General features: G+C 36.1%; 1 protein-coding gene across 6 annotated transcripts in view; it reads left to right on the top strand.

Moving 5' to 3' along the window:
• EPS8 (epidermal growth factor receptor pathway substrate 8) overlaps positions 1–24,138 on the top strand; it is a 171,164-nt gene that overhangs the window by 92,597 nt on the left and 54,429 nt on the right. For 5 of the 6 annotated variants that reach the window (XM_033222762.1, XM_033222757.1, XM_033222760.1 and 2 more), the window contains 2 exons: positions 13,839–13,918; positions 15,476–15,552. In XM_033222762.1, coding sequence (XP_033078653.1) covers positions 13,860–13,918; positions 15,476–15,552 — 136 coding nt within the window. In that variant the 5' untranslated portion in view covers positions 13,839–13,859. Of the gene's footprint in view, positions 1–269; positions 291–13,838; positions 13,919–15,475; positions 15,553–24,138 lie in introns of those variants that run through there. The other variant, XM_033222761.1, reaches the window with a different exon arrangement.

Below are 24,138 nucleotides of genomic sequence, written 5' to 3' on the forward strand. Positions count from 1 at the left end.
AGCCCCGTACTTTTGAGAAGTTCGTAGCTAGGTTTGACGCAGTTTAGTCTGTGTTTGTATCCTTATAAATGCTATCTGTTTTATTTTTACTTTTTAATAAATTAACAGAAGTTGTCATATTTATTCTTTTTACAACCTCCGCCTCCTGGGCTCAAGTGATTCTCCTGTCTCAGCCTCCCAAGTAGCTGGGATTACAGGTGCCTGCCACCATGTCTGACTGATTTTTATATTTTTGGTAGAGACGGGGTTTCGCCATGTTGGCCAGGCTGGTCTCAAACTCCTGACCTCAGGTGAGCCACCCACCTCGGCCTCCCAAAGTGCTGGGATTACAGATGCGAGCCACCATGCTCCACCTCATTTTCTTATTTCGTGCTCTCCTCTCACTAGATTGTAAGCTCCATGAAGGTAGGAACCCTGTCTGTTTTGCTAACTGTGTACTCAATATGTAGAGCTACCCTGTCTAGTGTGGTAGCTGTTAGTCTGTATGTGGTTATTAACATTTAAATTTAAACTAATTTATGTGTAATAAAACTTAAAATTCAGTTTCTTAGTGGCACTAGCCATATTTCAAGTGCTCAACACTTGTGCTCAGCTACTGTATTGAGCAGTGCTAATACAGTGCATTTCTATTATTCTAGAAAGTTGTATTGGACTGTGAGAGAGCACTGATGGGCACATTCTGGTTATGTAATAAATATTTGTTAGATGAATGAGTGAATGAATGAAGATTGGCAGTTGCCAGTTAATGTTGAATGAATCTTGTTTGAATAATCATGTTTAAAAGTTCTTTTAGTTTTTAATTAATCCATGTTGACATTTCCCCAGCCAACTTCAAAATACTGGATTTTCATTAGTAAAAGGAAAGTATATAATAGTGGTTAAAAGCACAACTTGTTGCTGATGTCATGGCCAAATTACCTTTACTTATAACTCTAATAAGTCTCAGATTCTCATTAAAGTAGGAATAAGAAGTTCTTACTACCTCTTAATAAGAAGTAAGTAAGATAACGCATGTAAAGTGCTTGCACAGTGGCTGACACATTAAAATACTTAATAAATAAGCATTATTTTTACAATAATGAAATAGTGAGATATGTCTAAATTTACTGCATTCATGCATGATTTCATGGTTATGAAGAACTTTACTGCTGGTTTTGAGAACTTCTATTATAATCGCACATTTTTCAAAGGTAGTGCTATTCACAGTCAAAGCTTATATTTACTGACTTTTAAATATGAAATATAATAGGCTTAATTATTTTTTCACATTGGAATTGACTTTTTGTTCTTCCTTTATATTTTATGACTATGTAAGTAGGTAAACTCTCAAGAAGAGAGAAGAGAATTTCATACTACTGTTATAGGCAACTTGAATTTTAAAACTAATGCACAGATATCTCTGCTTTTGTTCTGGAATAGTTCACAAATAATTTGTTCCCAGCTTATCAATTTAAATGGGCTTCTCTTTGGGAAAAACATTAATAAAAATGGATAAAGTAGTTGTTATTTACCTAAGGATGAATTCCACGTTTTATTTAGGCACCTAAATAATTTCCAGAAAAGCAATTAAAGCAAGAGCTTTTCATGAACAGTAATGTCTGATTTAACTGGGGATATTGTCTCATGTCCATGCTTTAGAGTATTGTTTTTTCTCTGGGATTTGAAAGCAGAGTTTGTTGTTATAATAACAATAGATAGTTAAACATATACTACCAAAATACCAGCTGACTTTGTCAAATGTAAATTTTTTGTGTGTGTTACTTTCACTCTGGTTGTTATGGTACCTTTATTTTTAGTATAAACTTGTACTCATATTTCGTAGTCCACCTGAACCTCTCAAGTTCATATTAGAGGTGACTTGAATTTTTCATCTGGGTTTTTCATTGACAAATATTTCTTAATGTTTAGAGAATGAAAATATGCTACAGAAAAATGGCAGACTAAGCATATACATTTGTTTCATTTTTTGAAAAAAATTTACTTTAAGTTCTGGGATACATGTGCTCAACGTGCAGGTTTGTTACATAGGTGCATATGTGCCATTGTGGTTTCCTGCCCCTATCAACCCATCACTTAGGTATCAAGTCTGGCATGCATTAGCTATTTGTCCTGATGCTCTCCCTCCTCTTGCCCCATCTCTATCTGATAGGCCTTGGTGTGTATTTTTCGCCTCCCTGTGTCCATGTGTTCTCGTTGTTCAGCTCTCACTTATGTGTGAGACTATGCAGTGTTTGGTTTTCTGTTACTGTGTTAGTTTGCTGAGGATAATGGCTTCCAGCTTCATCCATGTCTCTGCAAAGGACATGATCTCATTCCTTTTTATGGCTGCATAGTATTCCATGGTGATATATGCATTTGTTTCACTTCCTCCAAATAAAATAACAGTAAAGGGATTTTTAAAATGCAGGAAGCCAGTGAGGCAAAGCCCGTGGATAATTGTGATTAACCTGGAAGTCCTCAGATGCTGAAACCTAAGCTACTATTGAAAGACATTGAGAAACAACCTTATTTTCACTTCAGAACCTCCAACCGCCTCGACAGTGAGAATGAGGCTGAGAATAGTAGGGTGTATTAGTTATGTGTTTAAAGTGAACTTGGATCCCAGCTGCCTCCTCACACTCCAGTAAAACCAGTAGTTTATTCTGTGGAGAATGTGAACTAGAGGACTCGGTTGGGGATACCAAGGCACAGAGAGAGGGTGAAAGATGAAATGAAATCCTTACTAAATACATCAAGACACCCTGGCTGACTTCTTCACTTACTGCCAAAGTTTTGGCAGTCAGCTTTACATTCTCTAAATGTGGAATTGGAAGATACTTCCTTGGAGAACCTGATTGATCTATGCAAAAGACCTGTAGACACTGACGGTTGGGGTCTACAAACAGGACTGCTGTGCAGGGAAGCCCACTTGTTCACAAGCCCCACCCATATACACTGACTTTCTTGCCAGCTTTTTAGGGCTTCATCTTCAATATGAGTAATAACCAGTAATCACCTGATATTTAAAGCAATTCAGGAGCCAAAACAAACCTAAAGAAAACAAGGAATTGTCATAAAGAGACAATGAAGGGAGAAGAAAACTTAAAAACATTATCATGAATGTACTCAGAAAGATCAGAGAATATACTGTAATTAGAAAATAAGTATAGACACTATAAGAAAAGGAAGCTTTCTTTTTCTTATGTACTCCTGGAAAATGGAACTGATAGAAGAAATAAGAAACTCAAAATGTTTTTTGAAGATAAAAAAGAGGAAGCTACCCAGAAAGTAGAAAAAAAAATTACAAAATGAAAAACAAAAGAGAAAATACAAAAGTAGAGACTTAGACCAGGAGGTCCTACTCTGAGCAATTGAATTGTTTAGAAAAAGGAAATATATATATATAGTAAGGAAACTATGAAAGAAATAGCAAAAGAAAATTTCCTGGACTTTAGGAAAATGATGTTCAAGTTTGAAAAGGCCTGTTGTGTTTCCAATATGCTGAATTTTTCAAAAAACACCCATACCATTGTATAGCACCATAACATTTCAGAGCATCAGGGGTAAAAATGAAGATCCTAGACACCAGACAGAAGAAAACAGACAGACTCTATACAAAAAATAGGGAGTCAGAGTGGCCCCTAACATTCAGCAGGGGCCATTGAAGACAGAACCACAATGGCTTCAAAATTCTGTGGCGAAACAAAACAAAAAACCTCTTAAAATCTACAATTTGAAACCAAGACAAACAGTCCATCATGTGTAAAGGTAGAATAAACACATTTTTTTGTCATATAAAGTTTGAAAAATGTACTTTTCTAATACTCTTTCTCAGGAAGTTCCCTGAAGTATGTGCCCTACCAAAATATAAAAGAAAAAGCATGGAAAGAGGGAGGTCCAGGATCCAGGAAGCAAGGCTCCAAGACAGGAGGAAGATGAAGGGGATACACAGGGCGGTGAGGAATGTGGATCCCATGATGAAAGCTGTTTGGACCTTAGAGAGTAATCAGTTCGAGTGGAGCAGTCGTATATCTGGGAAAGAAGCCTGCAGAAAGACAGAAATGTTAGAGTAACGATAGAATGGGTAGTGCTTCAGTGTATTGAAAGGAGGGCTCCACTTCTGGTGGTGTAAAGTAATAAAATTAACGAGGGGGACATAGGAACACTAAGAGTTGAGGGGGGAGATACTTATTAACAAATAGAAGACAAATGTAAAAAATGGAAGGGTATTCTTAGTATCCTGTGAATCGCATTTACATAGATACAATAAATAAACACTGAACTTTAGTCTCACAAAAATGTGGTGTATCTGTAATTCGTCCTCTGTGATATGATTCTCACTTCATCTCTAACCTCATCCCTCATAACTTCCTACCAAACTGCTGACAGTTTCCTAAGTGTCCAAAGCCATCTCCTGCCTTTGCTCTTCTCTTTTGCCTTCTGGCTTAGCTCCTGCATCACAGCCTGTGAAGGAAGGCAGTTATGAACTGAGTATCTCCCACTTCCAGCCCTAGGCGCAGGCCTTGCATACTGACCTTCTACCTGCCACACTGTACTATAAATGATCCTTTGGATGTCTCTCTGCCCCATTATACTATACATTTCTAAAAGTCATTATCTTTCTTTCTTTTTTGTTAATTTTTTTTTAATTATTGGTAGAAATGGGACTGGTCTCGAATTCCTGGCCTCAAGCAATACCCCCACCTTGACTTCCGAAAGTGTTGGGATTACAGGCATAGTAAACCACTATGCCCGGCCTCTCTTGCCTTTTTTCGTCTAGTCATTCTTTGAGGGAGATTTTATCCTCTAGATCCACCCCTAATCTAGTTGCCCTTGAACTTCATACTTTGCTGTCTTCTATTGCCTATAATGTGGTCTTTTCTTAAAGATGCTTTTTTTTCCCCCCTAAAATTTCTTTATAAGCAGGAAAGCTTCAAGGAAAGTTTGTCCTAGGTTTTCTATGAGTTGGATGAGGTGCTAGAGATTTGTTTTCTTAGTAGGACTACCTACTGACAATCTGGCTTGTTTTTTTATTTTGTATTCAGCCAAGTATAGACAGTTAGTGGAACTGACTTTTTTGTTTGGTCTTGACTCTTCTTTGTTGCATCACTTTCTAGCAGCCTATTAGGACTTCCTCTATTCTTGAAGATAAATGAAAAATAGTATTTTGAAAAGAGTACCTTTTTATCTTTGTGGACAAAATGTTAAGAGGCATAGGATAATAGGAAGAAGGAACAGTTAAGAATTGAGGGTTTTACCTTACCTGCTTAGTCATGAACTTTTCATGGACTTAAAAAGTTATACATGTTGCTCTTGATACAGTCTGATACCTAGAAAAGTAAACAAAGTATTCTGTTAGAAAGCAATTACCTTCCCCCATATAATCATTCTGCTGGCCATTGGATCTGTAACACCATGTATTGCTAAAATAGAACAGACAAATTGAAACAATGGATAATCCTTGATAAGATACAATACCTCTGTGTTCTCTTATCAAAACAATCAATGTTAGAATATAATGGCAGGCAGGAGGAGAGGAAGTTGAGATAAGAAATAGTGACTGTCAATAAAATATATGAGAAGTAGTTTGGGGGTAGTGTAAGTATGTGCATTATAATACACTAGAAAGTTATTTAACCTTTACAAAAATAGAATTCGTATGCTTTTAAAAAATGTCCTGTGTGGTTTAACAGTTAAGTTTTTACTTGTAGTAATATTTGGGAGCTGTATTTATGATTTAGAAAAGTGGGATGAATTCAGTACAGCAGTTGCCTAAAGGTACCATTTTCCACTTTGTAGGTTGTAAGCATTTATAAAGATATATTGTACATTTTAGAAAAGATTGATCCTCTTAAGGAGCTGTACGGAAATGCAGTGAGTCACCTGCAGTATTTTGTTTGCTGCTTAATGTCCTTTGCTCTAGGTGATGCAGAGGAAGGTAATCATGTGGTGACAGGGTGGTTAAATATTAAAATATTATATCTCATCTGTGGGTTATAGCTCTTCTTGCTGTACCTGTAATGTTTTACGGTTTACTATTTTTAGAGGCCATTTAATACGCCAGAATGGAATTTGAATTCAGGAGTTTCAGTCTCATTAAAGATGATATTACCAACGTTTCTCCTCTCCTGGTCCACCTCCTTCCCCCACCCCCAGCCTCTGCTAACTACCATCCTACTTTCTATTTCCGTGAATACAGCTTTTTTAGATTCTGCGTATAAGTGAAATCTCTGTGCCTGGCTTAATTCACTTAACAACGGGTACACAGTTTCAGTTAGGAGGAATAAGTTCTGGTGACAATTGCACAGCACAGTGACTGTAGTTAATACTAATGTTTTGTATATTTCAAAATAGCTAACAGAGAGGGTTTTAAATGTTCTTACCACAAAGAAATGATAAATATTTGAGGCGTTGAATATGCTAACTAACCTGATTTAATAATTTCATAGTTATACATGTATCAAAACACCACATTGTACGCCATAAATATATACTATTATTATTTGTCAATTAAAAACCAAACAAAACTTTTTAAAAAGATGTTTTTAGAGTATGCTTTTCCATCTACCCACCCATCTGGTTTATGTCAGGCCCTGGTAAGTCTTTATTTGTTTGCTTTTGTAAAGTATGTTGAACTGTACTAATTTAGCATGTGGTGCTATTATGGAAAAAGGACATTTAGCATTAAAAATATATTTAATCCTAGTTTTCTCAGTAAATACTCTTCCTTTCCAAAAACTAGCATTTTGAGAAATGCGAATCAAAACCACAATGAGATACCATCTCACACCAGTTAGAATGGCAATCATTAAGAAGTCAGGAAACAACAGGTGCTGGAGAGGATGAGGAGAAATAGGAACACTTTTACACTGTTGGTGGGATTGTAAACTAGTTCAACCATTATGGAAAACAGTATGGCGTTTTCCACAACAGTATGGTACATCTAGGAGCTAGAACTAGATGTACCATATGACCCAGCCATCCCACTAATGGGTATATACCCAAAGGATTATAAATCATGCTGCTATAAAGACACATGCACATGTATGTTTATTGCGGCACTATTCACAATAGCAAAGACTTGGAATCAACCCAAATGTCCATCTGTGACAGACTGGATTAAGAAAATGTGGCACATATACACCATGGAATATTATGCAGCCATAAGAAAGGATGAGTTTGCGTCCTTTGTAGGGACATGGATGCAGCTGGAAACCATCATTCTTAGCAAACTATCACAAGAACAGAAAACCAAACACCGCATGTTCTCACTCATAGGTGGGAACTGAACAATGAGATCACTTGGACTCAGGAAGGGGAAACATCACACACCGGGGCCTATCATGGGGAGGGGGGAGGGGGGAGGGATTGCATTGGGAGTCATACCTGATATAAATGACGAATTGATGGGTGCTGACGAGTTGATGGGTGCAGCACAGCAACATGGCACAAGTATACATATGTAACAAACCTGCACGTTATGCACATGTACCCTAGAACTTAAAGTATAATAAAAAAAAAAAAAGAAATGTTGATTAGAATAAAGAATGTAATTGCACATCAGAGTGAATAAAACTGAAAACTTTTGGCAAGCACACAATGGTCAAACTATCACACAATGGTGTAACTTATTGGAAAAAAAAGGAATATAAGTCAGTCAGATCAGAGTTTGAGTTCTGCTTCTAATTTTAGCTTCTTGTGTTACTGAAACATGAAAAGTTCCTTTGTCCCCCTCGCAGGGCATGCAATGCGGGTGTGGCTTATTGCTTCAGTGCCTGCTGCTCAGACCTCTAGGGGAGCATGCAGACGACAGGCTGTGAGGTTCCAACCCCACAGCAGTGTCTAGGGGTGAATGTTTACAGATGAAGCCCCAGTGGGCGTGTGTTACAGGGTGCTCTTTTAGTTTTGCTGTCTATAGACGGCTTGTGTTAACCAGCTCAATTAGACCCTCTACCTTATTGCAAGGACAGGGGGCTTTCTGTATCCTGGGATTATTGCCTTGGTGTACCAGAAGAATCGATTCACATGTGGGCTTGGAGAATGAGTGCAGGGTTTTATTGAGTGGAGGTAGCTCTCAGCAGATGAGGGAAGCCAGAAGGGAGATGGTTTTCCCCTGGAGTCCGGCTGCTCAGTAGCCTGAGATCTCCTCGGACTGCCCCAGCCAAAATCCAAACTCCGGGTCATTCTGCTGGTCAGTGGCCTGCAGCATGCTGGTGCCTGTCGGTGTGTTCCTCTGCCGATGTGCCCCTCTCAATGTCCAGCTGCTTATGTGTCTGCCTGCTAGGTTCTCAGGGTTTTTATAGGCACAGGATGGGGGGCATGGCAGGCCAGGGTGGTCTTGGGAAATGCAACATTTGGGCAGGAAAACAAAAATGCCTGTCCTCATCTAGGTCCGTGGAGCCCTAACCAGTGACCATGCCTTCCTCTCCCCAGCACTTCCCTTCTCCACTTCTGTATTATTTAAAGGGACCACTCCCTTCCCTTCCGTATCATTACCACTTAGGCGAATGACTTAACCGCCTTGAGGCTGTCATCTCACCCACAAATAGAGCCAATAACTAGCTGATAATGTTGTTTTAAGGATAAAGTGAGGTGATATTTGTAAAATGTCATATGAAGTGGGGGCTCATTAAATGTTTTCCTTCGCTTTCTCCTTTGCATTCTCTTCTGCCTAGGATTTTACCTTAGATGCAAATAAGACATTATTTTCAGTCATTCATGGCACTATATGATTTTAAGTTTCAAAATACCACACAAATGGCAGTCTCTTTGTTTCAATTTCTTCATCTATAAAATGAGAATGAAGAATAGTACTTCCTTCAAAAACTAATGTGAATATTAAATAAGACAATAGAATACATTTAGCATGATACCTGATGCAGTGTTAAAACTCAATAAATAGAAGTGATTCTTTTTAAAATTAGCATAGTTTCCCAAGTCGGTAAAATATCAACAGTATTTTGAACTGAGATATAGTAATTTCCACGTATAGTATAGCATCCAATAGTACACGTGTGCTGATGATGTCATCATAGCAACTCAGGGAATAGACAAGAATTGGAGGGAAATACAATAGTAGTATTCGGATATGTCTATGGCTCTTTTCTGTGTTAGGCCTTCCTATGAAATCCATCACAATAGCAAACATAATTAGTGCTAAAGTAGTTCTTTCTAAAGTTGCATATTACATTTTGTTATAAGTAGTTTTCTTCAGCCACTTGTTAAGCAAACAACATTCTGATTTGATCATAGGCTTTTCCCAATTTTATGTTCTAATTTATAAACTTAAGAATTTTGTCATAAAGAAAGAGGAACTAAGTTAACTGTTTTAAGTGATTTTATTGTGTTGATTTAAAGGCATGAAACTACTCTATTTACACTGATACTGGTCTTGAGAAAATACTATTCTTCTATATGGCCTAGAAATTATTGTGATACCTTCACAGGCATTAACCACATTATTGTTACAAGATCTTAATATCCTTATTAGTTATTTGAGTTTATTCACACATAAAAATTCTTTGTTACTTGATGTTTGAACAAATAACATAGAAAAATACATGGTGCCATCTTTACCAATGGTACTGGTTAGAGATATTAAAACGTGATTGCTCTAGAAGACACTGCAGGAGACAGAATGTGTGATGATTTAAGAAGTTTAAAGAAGATTTTTTAAAAATGTTTTAAGCAAAATCATTGGTAGACAGTGTCACAAAGTATTAGTAGAAATTAAGTTTCACTGATCTTTTAGTTAAAATCCTGAGTAATGATAATGCCCCCTCCCACTTGTTTGTAACTTAGACTGGGAGACATCAATTAAATTAAATTGAAATCTAGACATAGATGTTTCAATGTCATATCTAAACACACAAAAACACACTTCTGTAGATAAAAAAAATCTGTGATATTTTCTGAGAACACAAGTCATTTGAAGGACAGTTAAATATGCAGAGAGTTACTAATTATGTGACAGCAAGATGGGGTAGGTAGTTTTAACATTGAGTCATGACTACATACTCATCTGCCAATTTGAAAATTGATACTAGATGCAAGCAAGAGTAAAGAAAAGGAATCTAAAACTTATATTTGAGAATCTTAAAACTTTCTAGTACAAATTTAATTTGCTGAGTTAGCCTCATAGCTTTGTTTGTTTCTTCTTAAAGTCATTTTTTATACATTCCACTTCCTTTCTTTTTGAAAATTATAGTGCGTTACATTTTTGATACGCTTAACTTAGATCTTAAATGTATCATTTGTATCCTTCTAATTGCCAAAGAATTTTATTTTCTGTAGAGAATAAAGATAAAATCATAGTAACTACGACTTACTAAAAGTGTTTTCATAAGGAAATTGATGCTGTTACTTAAAATCAAATATAGCTGACCCTTGAGCAAACACAGGGATTAGGGGTGCTGACCCCCACTCAGTCGAAAATCTGTGTATAACTTCGACTCCTCTAAAACATATACTAATAGCCTACTGTCTACCTAAGATAATGTAAACAGTGATTAACATATTTTGTATATGTATTAAATATTCTAAAATAAAGTAAGCTAGAGAAAATAAAATCTTAAGGAAGAGAAAATATGTTCACTATTCATGAGATAGAAGTGGATCATCATGAAGGTCTTCATCCTTGTTGTCTTCATGTTGAGTAGGCTGAGGGAGAGGAAGTAGAGGGGTTGATTTTGCTGTCTCAGGGCGGCAGAAGTGGAGGAAAATTTGCTTATAAGTGAACTCTGCAGTTCAACCTTCTGGTGTTCAAGAGCCAACTGTAGATGGTAGCTATGATGATGGCATTAGTGTATACTTTCAGTAGAATTATATAGTTAGTGTGATTAACTGCATTTGTGAATCTTTACACTTAAAAGTGATTAAAAAAAAAAAACACCTTTATCTCCTTAGTTTTTAGGTTGCTTTAACAGTGTATAAAAATAAAGACCACTTAAATTTTTCAGTTAGAGTTGATCATTATTTTTAATTGTGTATATGGTGTATATGGGTTTAAACTGGGTATGTCTTAAAAGCCTGATGGAAAAAAAGACAAACATTTGTAATTGTTTCTTTTGCATGGCATACACTGCAATTGCTCACATTGGGCATTTGAAAGCCTCCATATTTGCTGCATAAGCCACCGTGATAAGTGAACCTGTGATTGCCAAATGACAAAGTTTCTATATTTAAAATTCAATTTAGCAAATTGACATTTTCTATCCCCTTTTCTAATGTTCTCTTATTCTAACAGATCACTATTTTGAAACAAAACAGAGACCATGCATTTATTTGATTGTCATGAACAATTAAACATGAAAAGATGAGATGCTGTGGCTATCACTTTTCATTAAAACCAGCTGCTGTGGTTTTAAAATGCAAACCAGATCAAAATCAGCACAAACCCTGCGGGTTTAACTTATATACTGAATTAAGCAGCTTGCTTTGAAAGAACACTTCCTTTTTTTCAGTTTTGGAAGGAACTTGCACATCTGTCTCCTTTCATCTTCACACTAGCACTGTGAGCTCAGAAGACGAAGAATTATCTCTGTTTTACTGACGAGAACATTGAGACAGAGGCTTAATTGACTTTCCTAGCCCAATTAGTGCCAGGAATAGTGTTAAAATTCCAGACTATCTCTAGTTCCATAATGTTATTCCAGGCCTCTGTTCTGGCCCAAATTATAGAACGTAGCAATGATGTGCTGTAGTTGGATCCTTTAGGCTTATGAGAGCCAATTGTGAAGGATTTAGGAATTTCGTAAGCTGCTATTAAACCACCGACTTCTTGAAATTGGCCATGGTGGGAATATTTATACCATGGAAATCAATAAGCGCTAGAATCAGGCCCTCTGCCTTGTCCCACCCTGAGAATTGGTTTACCAGCACAACACTGATGGTATCTAAGTGTAAACTGAAGAAGGAAGACAACAAAAATGGAGCACAGCAATGTAATATACATGTAATTTTGTAAGTACAGTGAATGTACAGGGCAGAAGCCAATCTTTCTTTGCTTCTTAATTTGTAAAGTTGCTTTTAAGCAGTGGATAGGGAAGCTTGAATTAAATTCCAGTGTTTTGAGGGCCATTCTTATCCATTTTTTAAGAACACGGTCAAGTCCCAGTCCTTCCAGAAAGTAAAGACAGTCTTCATGGCTTTTTCCCTCTCCGAACTTCTAACAGATTTAAAATAGAGCTACATACATTGGGACTTAATTCCTTACTATTTGTTTTACGTGAATTAACTTTGTTTCCCTAAGAATACAATAAACTCTTTGAAGAGTGGGACTCATATGAATTTCCTTCTTTCTTTCTTTGAATAAATATTTAATGAACACCTATTCTGTGCCTGGTACCCTTCTCTTGTTTGAAAAGCAGAAGTCATCAAACAAAAATTCATGCCTTTTGGGGGCTAAGAGTTTAGTGAAGAGTCAGGTATTAATTTAAGTAAAGGAAAAGTTACGAATGTGATAAATGCTTTGAAAAATTATTTATAGTGTGGAGAGTGTCTGATAGTGGGATCTTATCTATTCAGGAAGGTCAGTAAAATCTTCCCCTGAGGACACTGTGATTGAAGTGAGACCTGAAGAATGAGAAAGAATTAACTCAAAGTGACCAGATCTTGAATATTATATCTTTATGTAGGCTTTCTATGCTCTTCCAATCTGAGTTAAGTTCCCTTATTATATGCATCCATGTTATGATGAATGTTCCCTTTGTAATAATATTAATAAGTACAACTGAAAATTTTATATTTATTCATTATCTGTTTCCCCCCACTAGACTGTAGGCCTATAGTTGGGACCATGTCTGTTTGGTTCACTTTGGTGGTCCTAATATCCATCACAGGACCTGAAACTTGATAATCAGTATTTGTTCATGCTTTCACACCCTTGGCCCATAAAGCTGGGGTGTGTCCTGCCTCATTCACAGTTATTGAGAGGACATAGTAATATAATATATTTGAAAAGACAAAAGTCAGAAAAATAAGACAGAATCCAGGATAGCTTAGTGACACAAAACCTGGACAGGACCAAATATCTAGGAATGAATATAAATAAATTGGGTACAGCAATGTTGTCTAGAAGAAAGCAAAGGCCATTCCATTTGGTAATGAGGAAATTTTACTCATTATTTGTCTTGTTTGAAGGAAGTTTTTTCAATCTGTAAAATGGATTTAAAAATAGTTTTTGAGGTTGAACGTCTGGTGTTGATTTTTAAAGTTATTTTCTTGTGAAAAGTAAAAGAAGCGTGTGAATGAAAACTTTCTTGAGAAAAGATATATCCATGTGCATTTGTGCATTTGACAAAGCACATGTTGTCAAATGTGCTTAGAAGGAAAGAAGAAATAAAGAAGGAAGGGAGGAAAGAAAACCACTTGTAGGCAAAAAGACTGCAAGGTAACTGTTACCTGGTTGTCTGTTAACGATAGGACTCTGGGTGATACTTTTTGCTTTTGTACTTTTCTGTATTTCTCAACTTTTAAAATTAAATGAGTTTCTATTACTTTTATAATGGAACAGTAAACAAAATAACATCTCATAAAAGTGATAGTTGATTATGAGTTTGGGCAGAATGTAGAATTATGTCTGTATGCTTTGAGGACTCAGAACTATATTTTAGATTTTTCTCTTGTTCACCTAAATTTGCTTACAATTTTAACATATTAATTTTAAATGCCAGTTGGATCTTTGTTTAAATGTTCATCTATACCTCTGGGGCCTGAGCTCTTTGAGGGTGGGGATCTTTATCTTTGTATTTCTACTATAATTCCTGGCAGCAACACATATTTGTTGAACGAATAAGTTTTTAAACTGAGATGTCTTGACCTTTTTATTGCCTTTAATCTATGTGTCTTCGTTTTTTTAGAACGCGCGAGTGAAAGACACAATGAATGGTCATATTTCTAATCATCCCAGTAGTTTTGGAATGTACCCAACTCAGATGAAGTAAGTTGAAAGATTTATATTTAATATGTTTTGGGGGGATTTGATTTGGTGACTTTAATTGTTTTATATTTTTAGTGAAAAGATTACTTTTATTTTGTTGTGTAGTTCAGTAGTTCATTCCTTATTAATATGTAATATCTTTGTTACAATACATGTTATCGTTGAAAGTTTACAATGTCTGATCAGAATAAGATGGTAAAGCAAATAGCCTCATGATAATGATATTGATCTCACATTTGGAAGATGCTTCATTCTAGTACTTTATGTATTATTGCTTTTCATGGATGAATATATAATCTATTTCAAAACTTTGAATTTCTGTGGTGCATTCTGTTATTGTTATCTGTAAAATATTGGCATTTGAGAAGGGTTAAATGTCATTTAGTATAAACTAATCAAATTATTCACCATTGCGTAAAACTAGAAAAGGTCAGTCAGACTAACAAAATAATTCCAGTGGGTCCAGGTATAACTTGAAATCATAACCCTGACTTAATCTTATATATTACAATTAATGTTACTGTTTGACATCGGCCATTGTGATATATGTTTTACTCATCATTTTTTCATAACAGGTAATATTTACTATTTCGAGAGAATATAATAAAATGTAATTCTGAATCATGATGCTGAAAGCCCTCAATTTGCCATGGCTTCTCCAGTCATTTGTCTATTCTGGAAATGTTACATTAACGGCATCTTTCCACAGACACTGTGCTATTTCTTGAGTCAGTTCCACATACCTTTTCCTCACTTGATTCTCTGCCTGTTTATAGAGCTTCTTTCCATTCATTTAGATTCTGCTTATATCAATACGGTAGTAAAGTTTTCTTAGATATGTTGATAAAGAGTTAGCCCTTCTTTGATTTTACATGTCATATCTATTACTTTTACCCAGATATCACATTCTATTATAATTATTTTATGTACTTGTTTTATTGACAGCACCCTGTTTCCCCCTCCCATACTCCTCATTCTTTTAGCTTTGGGGTCTTAAAAAAATGTTTACTGAAAAGATGAATAAAATTCATATAAAGGACTATTTATTTCACATAGCATATTAGTAACAAGAGGTTAGATAGCCTCCTGCATAGCTGGGATTACAGGTGCCTGCCACCATGCCTAGCTAATTTTTTTTCTTGTTTTGTTTTTGAGACAGAATCTTGCTCTGTCGCAGGCTGGAGTGCAGTGGCACCATCTCGGCTCACTGCAACTTCCACCTCCCGGGTTCAAGCGATTCTTCTGCTTCAGCCTCCCAAGTAGCTGGAACTACAGGCATGTGACACCACTGCCAGCTAATTTTGTATTTTCAGTAGAGACCAGGCTTCTCCATGTTGGTCAGGTTGGTCACGAACTACTGACCTCGGGTGATCTACCCACTTCGGCCTCCCAAAGTGCTAGGATAACAGGCATGAGCCACCGTGTCCGGCCATCAGTATGTTCTTTTAAACACGTGGTGATTATAGTGCATTGGAATTTTTATTTTCTAGTTGAGCTTCTATTACTTATATTGGACTTTAACCCAACACAATGACCTTTTTTTTAAAATTATTACAGTGGCTACGGATCATCACCTACCTTTTCCCAGATGGACAGAGAACATGGTTCAAAAACAAGTGCGAAGGCCCTTTATGGTAGGTTTATTGGATAGAGTATAATTCTGTTTCTAACCACTTTTTACAAATTACATTTTCAAACTCATGGTTTGAACCCACACACTTAATATTGTTTGGAATGAGGCAGTGACAGCTAAATAAGGATTATTTTAAAGAAGAGTTTTTATAAAAACTACCAAAGCTGTGAACTCTGCTTTCTGTTATACATTTTAGAACTACAGATGAAATGTATTGCAGTGCTTTCAGAAGTCCTATGCATGGCGCCAATGCCTTAGGTGGCTTTTCCCATTTACTGCTTGTAATAATGTTTGTTGGTCTTTGTGACTGATCTAGTTGGTGGTGGGCTGACAGGTGACAGAACTTTTTCCTTGTAGCTCTTGAATTTTGGGGGATATTATTACAGTATGTCTAATAGCTATTATATAATTTCTTTATGCACTGCAAAATAATTACGCTTTTTCCCTGATCTTACCCCCAGCGCCCTCTCTGGATTGTCTCACATATACATGCTATTTTTTTACACTTCAGTTATAAAATGGAAGTCATAAGTAACAAAAAGTCGAGGACTCCTGAAATTTGCCACATATGTTTAGGATGGCATGTATTTGCATAGGGTCTGGATGGCCACTAACAATAAAGAATGAGAATATACTCTGGTTAATAGCAAAGACTCTGGAACCAGACTTCCTAGGTTCAAATTCAGTTACTTATTATCTGAATGATCTTGGGCAAATTAATTTACCTGTATGTGCCTAATTTTGCTTATCTGTGTAATGGGGGTATCTCACAGGGTTGAAATGAGCGTTAAGTAAGTTAGTTAGTGCATGCAAAATACTTAGAACTGCTCTTGGCAAGCAGAAAACGCTGTATGTGTTTGCTATTATTATTGTTGATATTATTGTTATTATGTACTATAGGAACCAACAGCATTTTCTAAATTGTGGAATTCTTTTTTGCATTATCTAGATCTACAACTTCTTGGCTGTTTAAGAATAAACAATTCTAAGGTTTTGTGATTGTTTTTCTACCTATAGTTTTAGTGAATTGGCATTATCACTGAAATCAGACCTTCATAAAATGGATTTAATACTATACATGCCTATGCTTTTTATAGCCTTATTAATCTGATTATTGTTGGTTTCAATTTATTAAGTATTGTGACATTCTTACCGTGGTCTAATAGCTATGAATTGTAGATCTAGAGAATGTATTCAATAAATATTTTGTCATTAATATGTGTAAAGAACAGGACCAAAAATATATGACCCCTGACTTTAAGGGACTTACAGTCTGGAGAATAACTTGAAGATAACAGGAAAAAGATTTTTTTGATAAGAATAAAATATATTCTTTCAGCCTTTCATTTGAAGACAGATATTTATTAAGTACAGTATTTATTAAGTATGTTATACCATGATCTTCATAGTCTTTATTTCTGTGTTCTTTCATTCATTTCAAAGATGACTAAGAGATGGCTGTTGCCTGTGTGCCATTTTGGTACAATAGACTAGTAAACCCATTGTTATAATAAAAGGCTAAATGTGCTTAGATGGTAGTGTGTATGAGGTGCAATGGTGAGAGTTGGTCAGAAAGGATTTAATAGGGGAATTGAGCCTTGAGCTGAGCTGTGAAAGTTATATTGTGTTCTTCGGCATTTCAGGGACCAGAGGATGCTACAGAGAGTATGAAACCCTTTTAAGCGGGACTGTCAAGGCTGTGAAGGTGGCCCATATTTGTCTTGTTCACTTCAGGATTCCCTGTGCTTATTGGCATAGTGGCTAATATATAATTTATGCTCAGAAATACTTGCAGAAGGAGTGTAATGAATTAATGAGATGCAAGCAATTTGGTGTTAACTGGAGAGTGCATGGTGGTGCATTGGGAAATAAGATTGAAAAAGTGAACATAGACCACATTGGGAAGAATTATACTAAGGAATTTAGGCATTGTTTACAATGAATGAGCAGCCTTTGATGTGTTTTAGTCAGGATAGTAATAGGTCAGAGTTGCTCTGGCTCACTCTGGTAGTAATATTGAGGATGAATTTGATGACTGTGCATGGAAATAAGTGAATTAGAGATATAAGTAATATGGCAAATTAGACACCTAATAATAGCCTAAAGACTTTTAATAAGGAGAAAGAGTATTAATGCTCTCACAAATACCACAGATCTAAAATCTAATTTCAGAGAGCTAAGAAAGAAGTAAGAATAGAATATAGAACTCACCTGTAAATTTTAATGTTTATATTGTGTTAGAAGCAACTGTATAAAATCTTAGATCCAAGGATTGAAAACTCTTACTTTTATTTTAGTTTTTTTTTTTTTTTTGGAGACAAAGTCTTGCTCTGTTGCCCAGGCTGGAGTGCATTGGCATGATCTCGGCTCACTGCAACCTCTGCCTCCTGGGTTCAAGCAATTCTCTTGCCTCAGCATCCAGAGTAGCAGGGACTATAGGCCCGTGCCACCACATCTGGCTAATTTTTGTATTTCTAGTAGAGACGGGGTTGCTCACACCTGTGATCCCAGCACTTTGGGAGGCCGGGGTGGGTGGATTACCTGAGGTCAGGAGTTCGAGACCGGCCTGGAAAATCATTAGCTTTTAAGCAGTAAATTTTATTTCCCTCCTTTTACATATAAAGCAAAGTGAGGCCCCCTTTTCAAGTTAGATGATTATCAAAGTCACATAACTTAGAACTTGATTACAGTGTAACAATTGTGTATACTATAATGAAAATGAACAGTGTATACGTAAAACAAGATAGAAAGAAATGGATAGAAAGGGGCAAATCCAAGAAGCATTTATAGGGAGGAAATAGGTCTTAGCAATGGATTGGGCTTAGAAGTAAGATGGCTTTAAGTTGCAGATGTGGTTTCTTTCCTCTTTGTTTCTAATACCCACCACTGTCTCTCAACACACCGCACAAAGACATACACACAGTACCTTCCCTCTGAGAGTTCTCAGAAAAAGCCTATGGAATGAATGGACAGATGGATGAATGACAAAGGAGAAATATGTTCATGTTTTGAAGATAGCTTTGCAATAAACAGATTCTAGTTGAAGTTTTTTTTAGGTAGCTTTGGAAGTGTTTAGCATCCCAGTCTGCATAGTTTTAACTTATGTATAGCGTCTATTGTCACGTGCTAGAAGTATGCTTGTTATAACAACATGAAAAAGAGACAGGCTTGAGACCCAGCCACATGGAAAAAGCAGCCCTAAATATTCAGAAGGGAGATGAATCTGAATGATTTGGTGTAAAGGTAAGGAATGCAGCCCCCGAGTTTCACAGCACATAAGCTAATGTGCACACACATGATCCTTTGTCACCAAGAAGAGATTATATGTATCTTCAAAACATGAACATATTTCTCCCTTGTCATTCATCCATCTGTCCATTCATTCCACAGGCATTTTCTGAGAACTCTCAGAGGCAAGGCACTCTTTGTGTGTTTTGTGTGGTGTGTTGAGAGACAGTGGTGGGTATTACACAAAGAGGAAAGAAACCACATCTGCAACTTAAACAGTGTGTGCTGGCAGTGTCTCTTCTTAACTGGAAATTTAGTAAAGAGATTTGTGATACAGTTTGTTTTCTCACAGTTTATGCATCTTATGTAAAATTTATCCTTTTACAATTTTAAATGAGTTGAAATCATCTTCCAAGAATTAATTTGCCTTCATGAACATCTTTGTAACAGGAGGATGCTGTCTTGTGCACTGGAACATGAATGTTCACACTGTTTTTTATGCACTGACCACAGTCTAGATACTCTATCTGAAGTTTCATGTAGAGTTTTTCATGAGAACACTTTTCAGGTCTGACACCATAATGGGCCACCCGGATTACTTCCACTGAATGTGCTCAGAAAGGCAGCAGGGGTTTTGGAGGTCAGAGGATCTGAATCATGGTACTGCTACCAAATGGCTGCTGTTTTGCACAAATGATTGACCCCAGTTTCCTCATGTATAAAATAAAAACGATAATAACTCTGTGGTAAGTTTATATGAGAAAACAGAAGTAATAACGCCATCATGGAAATGGGGAGTGGTACTGGAGAGTCACTTTCTGTCCTGGGTCCTCAGATTCATCAAGATTCTCAAATTTAATATTTTGATATTACCTCCAAATGTTAGACAATTCATTATAGTGATATTTTGACAGAATCAAGAGGTGACTTTCATTATGTATTTTAAAACTTTTATTCCATATTCACTCCCTATAATGTTCTAGAAATATTTTTTATAAGTGGCATAAATGTATTGTGAACGATGCTTGTGTATGACAATAAATTTGCTTATTTGAATACATATTAATTTATTCAAGGAAAATAGTGAAAATATGTGGCAATTTTAATAACTCGATTTTGACATTTTAAAATTATCATACAAGAAATTTTCGAGCCAGCATGTGAAAGACTCTACATCATTATCATCCCTGACACCATAACACTTACTTAGGAAGATAAATATTAATTTCTTTCTCCTCCAGTTATCTCATAACAGTAACATTTTATTTAGCTACTGTTATCAGAATACTGGAAATTTTATAATTTTTTCCAGCTAGACTGTCTGTCAAAGCCTTTAATCACTAAAATTTAAAATTGTTCTTAAGGGAAATACCTGTAAAGTATATTAAATACTCCCTTTCCTTGGGTCTGGCAGCAGTTGGTGCTAGATCTTCTTGGTACATGATCTTCTTGGTGACAAAGGATCATATGTGTGCACATTAGCTTATGCACTGTGAAACTCAGGGGCTGCATTCCTTACCTTTACACCAAATCATTCAGATTCATCTCCCTTCTGAATATTTAGGGCTGCTTTTTCCATGTGACTGCGTCTCAAGCCTGTCCCTTTTCCATGTTGTTATAACATGTGAGCTTCTAGCATGGCTTCTGATATCTATGGGCTGGGAAACTACATAAAAAATATTCTTAGTAAATAGGTTCTAAGTGGGGACTTGAGAGTTGGTTTTTTTTGTTGTTTTTGTTTGTTTGTTTGTTTTCTTTTTTTGAGACGGAGTCTTGCTCTGTGGCCCAGGTTGGAGAGCAGTGACGCAATCTTGGCTCACTGCAACCTCCACTTCCTGGGTTCATGCCATTCCCCTGCCTCAGCCTCCCGAGTAGCTGGGACTACAGGCGCCCGCCACCGTGCCTGGCTAATTTTTTTGTATTTTTAGTAGAGACGGGGTTTCACCGTGTTAGCCAGGATTGTCTTGATCGCCTGACCTTGTGATCCGCCTGCCTCCGTCTTCCAAAGTGCTGGGATTACAGGCATGAGCCACCGCGCCCAGCTGAGAGAGTCTTTTCCACTAGAGTCTGTATGTTAAAATATGCACGCGTTAATGTATAGACATGGTGACATCTCTAACAAACACTCAGAAGACTTCATTTACTTAAATGTGGGTATTATGCTATGTTCTAAATAGCTGGACTTTCTAGAACGGTAACTTCTCTTTAAATTAGATATTGCTTAATTTGGAATGTGATCATTTCATGAATTACCAACTGCTTAAAGTCATTTTGTCTCTAGAAAACTCATTTCATTGAATTACCAATTAGCAATATTTTGTTGTCATTACCAACACCTACAGTTAACTTTGAGATTTTATTATTGGGAGGACAAATACTATTGGGTCAGTTTGATAGAAAGGTACTCTTTTAAGTCTCATTTTATTTTTATTTTTATTTTTTGAGATAGGGTCTCGCTCTGTCACCCAGGCCGGAGTGCCATGGCACAATTTCAGCTGACTGCAATCTCCACATCCTAGTTCAAGTAATTCTCCTGCCTCAGCCTCCTGAGTAGCTGAAATTATAGGCACGTGCCACCACACCTGTCTAATTTTGGTATTTTTAGTAGAGACAGCCTTTCGCCATGTTGGCCAGGCTGGTCTTGAACTCCTGACCTCAAGTGATCTGCCTACCTGGGCCTCCCAAGTACTGGGATTACAGGTGTGAGCCACCACGCCTGGCCTTAAGTCTTATTTTAACCCTAAGTTTAAACTGCTTTGTGATGTTAACAAGTAGGAAAATATATTTGTGTTTTTCCATCTTTGTTTTTTCTTCTCAAGGAGGTGTTGGTAAGAATTGAGTATTAAGTAACCTATAAACTGCATGGTGAATTTCTGTATAATTGGGTTTACTATAAACTTCAGTTCTACACAGTGCTTGATTCAACTCTCCTGTAGCAGTGTTCCTGAATTTTTCTTAACACATATCCATTCCATATGTTGTCCTTTTCATACCTAGCTTTCTTTCTCTTCGTGTGTCTCTCTATCTCCTGATCTTGGTTTAGAGCTAGTCTCTCTGTTTAATTGTTATAATTAAAGCCCAAGCAATTTCTTACACATTCAAGTAGCACTTAAGAGTGAAAATCTGTTTCTCTTTTGCCCATCCTTATTATTTACGGTATGTATTTTACTTAGAGAAAACATTGAAATCTTTTTTTTTTTTTTTTTTTACAGAACAAAAAAAATTTTTTTGAAATTCTTAAGATGTATATGGCTTCTAATTCATTAAGTAGTATCAGGAAATTGAGCTAAATGTTTGAGTCAAAAATTCAGCTTGATAGAATGTGGCACAGCAATTGACTCAAAAAGACAGTTTGGCAGTTTTCCCAACTTAGCTGAAAATTTTAAAACTCCTTTTTTACCTCATGGAATAAGCCATTTTAATAATTTGTTGAACAGGCCAATAAAATTACTTCTTAAATAATGTAGTTTTAAAGAAATGATTTTGTTTGTTTTTCATAATGGTATCTTGGTTCAGATACTCATTCGTCAAACTGTGATTGTAGTTGCCTGATATTGAGAGCTTGTAATTATCACTCAGTGCTCATCACTGATCCCATTAAGTGCCTCTCCTCTACGGAATAAATATATGTAGACACTAAGATACTGGGAAAGGAATTCTCCTTTACTGTGGTTGAAAGTTTTCGTAAGTATAAAGTAATATGAGTTCTAGCCCATTGTTTTATTTAGAGAGAGGAGTACTCAGCAGCTGCTTTTATGTTACTTTTTTCTTGTTAGTGGCCAAATCCTTACTCTCTAAGGAACATTTTTGTTTTCAGAGAAAGAGAGCAATAATTCTAAATATTAGCTGTATCTCTGAATATTAGCCGTTTCAAATGTTATATTATGCGTAAACAGCAATGCAAGTGAAAGGGAATTAAGTATAAATACCAAGACCTGGATGCTTTTTATACTTGTAGTTCAACTAATTAACAAATTAAATGAAACCTAAATTTAGTATTTCTGATCTGGGAGTTGAATATCAGTTTTTGCAATAGTGTATAATAAAATTGTATGTAAAGAGTTTTCATCACTGGTTACTGAATTCATGTAATTCTGTCTGTTTGGAGTTGTACATTCTGGACCATAACATAAAAGCTAATAGGCAAAATAGTGAAACACAACCAGTGGTTCTATAGGCAAGTAAGTTTCATCCTACCTCTAATTGATTCTGAGAGATAAAGAGAGGCAGGGGCCAGAATAGGAGGGGAAATAGACTTAGTCTTATATTGGGAGTTGAGCAGCTTGTACTACTAGAAAGCTAAAACCCTACTGCCATATTTATTCATGTATTTATTATTTAATATACCATTTGACCACATTTACATTCTTAATTTGGAAAGGAAAATGTTCTGCTTAAAGAGATAGTATATAGTAGATGAGTTGCACACTGTTTTATCAAGTTCATTCTAACATGCAGCCAAGGATGAGAACCACTGTTAGCAACAGTGGTGAATTTCATTAGAGGATTCATCTTGAGTAGTGTCGAGAAATTTTAGTTAGGCTTTTTATACTGTTTTAAGGCTTTGGTGAGATTTCTAGCTTAGGAGCCTAATTACTATTTATACCAGTTCTTGTGAATATATATGATTCTCATAAAAAAGAAATGTATTATAATTGCCTTTTAGGAAATGTCTTTCAAAATTGCCTATTAAAATGTTAATATTAACTTTATTTATGGATTGACTTAAAAATCACTGGAACTACTAATTTATTTATAAATCCATTATATGGCATTTATACATTTTTAGGATCTTTAAAAGGTAGTTTCTTATACAACTTATTTATTGTACAATATAGGAGAGAAAGCAGCTTAGGAATTCCTAAAGTGGGTTCTTAATTTGGAATATTAGAAATGACACCATATCTTCTAGGCAATCAGAGGGATCAGTAATGTCACACTGTTTAAAAATGCTATCAGATAGTTTTTCTTTTCATTTCTGTAAATTATGTTTCTGTGGGATTGGGAAACTATATGTTAGGAAATCGGGAGGTCAGGGATAAATTCTTAATACTTCATAATGAGAATATCTAAATAGAAACACAGTGTTTCAGATCTTCAACTGTTGTATTTGCCAGTAAATTACCCAAAAGACAAGCATTTGAACATCCAGGAGTTCCCGTGACTAGGTGTCACGGCAACCACTGCCATTTCTTTTACTGTCCTAAGGTCAGATCAAGGCAAGCAGAACTCTCCTGCTCTGAATCTGTCATGGACAGTTGTGTTAGAATATGGTGAACCAGTGACTCTGAAATAGTGATTGTTTCTAGATGTGGTTTTGTGAAATATATTCCTGAATTATGTGTTGTATTACAAGAGT

This window comes from Trachypithecus francoisi, unplaced genomic scaffold (genome assembly GCF_009764315.1).
Source record: "Trachypithecus francoisi isolate TF-2019V2 unplaced genomic scaffold, Tfra_2.0 Lachesis_group11, whole genome shotgun sequence".
Taxonomy (NCBI): domain Eukaryota; kingdom Metazoa; phylum Chordata; class Mammalia; order Primates; family Cercopithecidae; genus Trachypithecus; species Trachypithecus francoisi.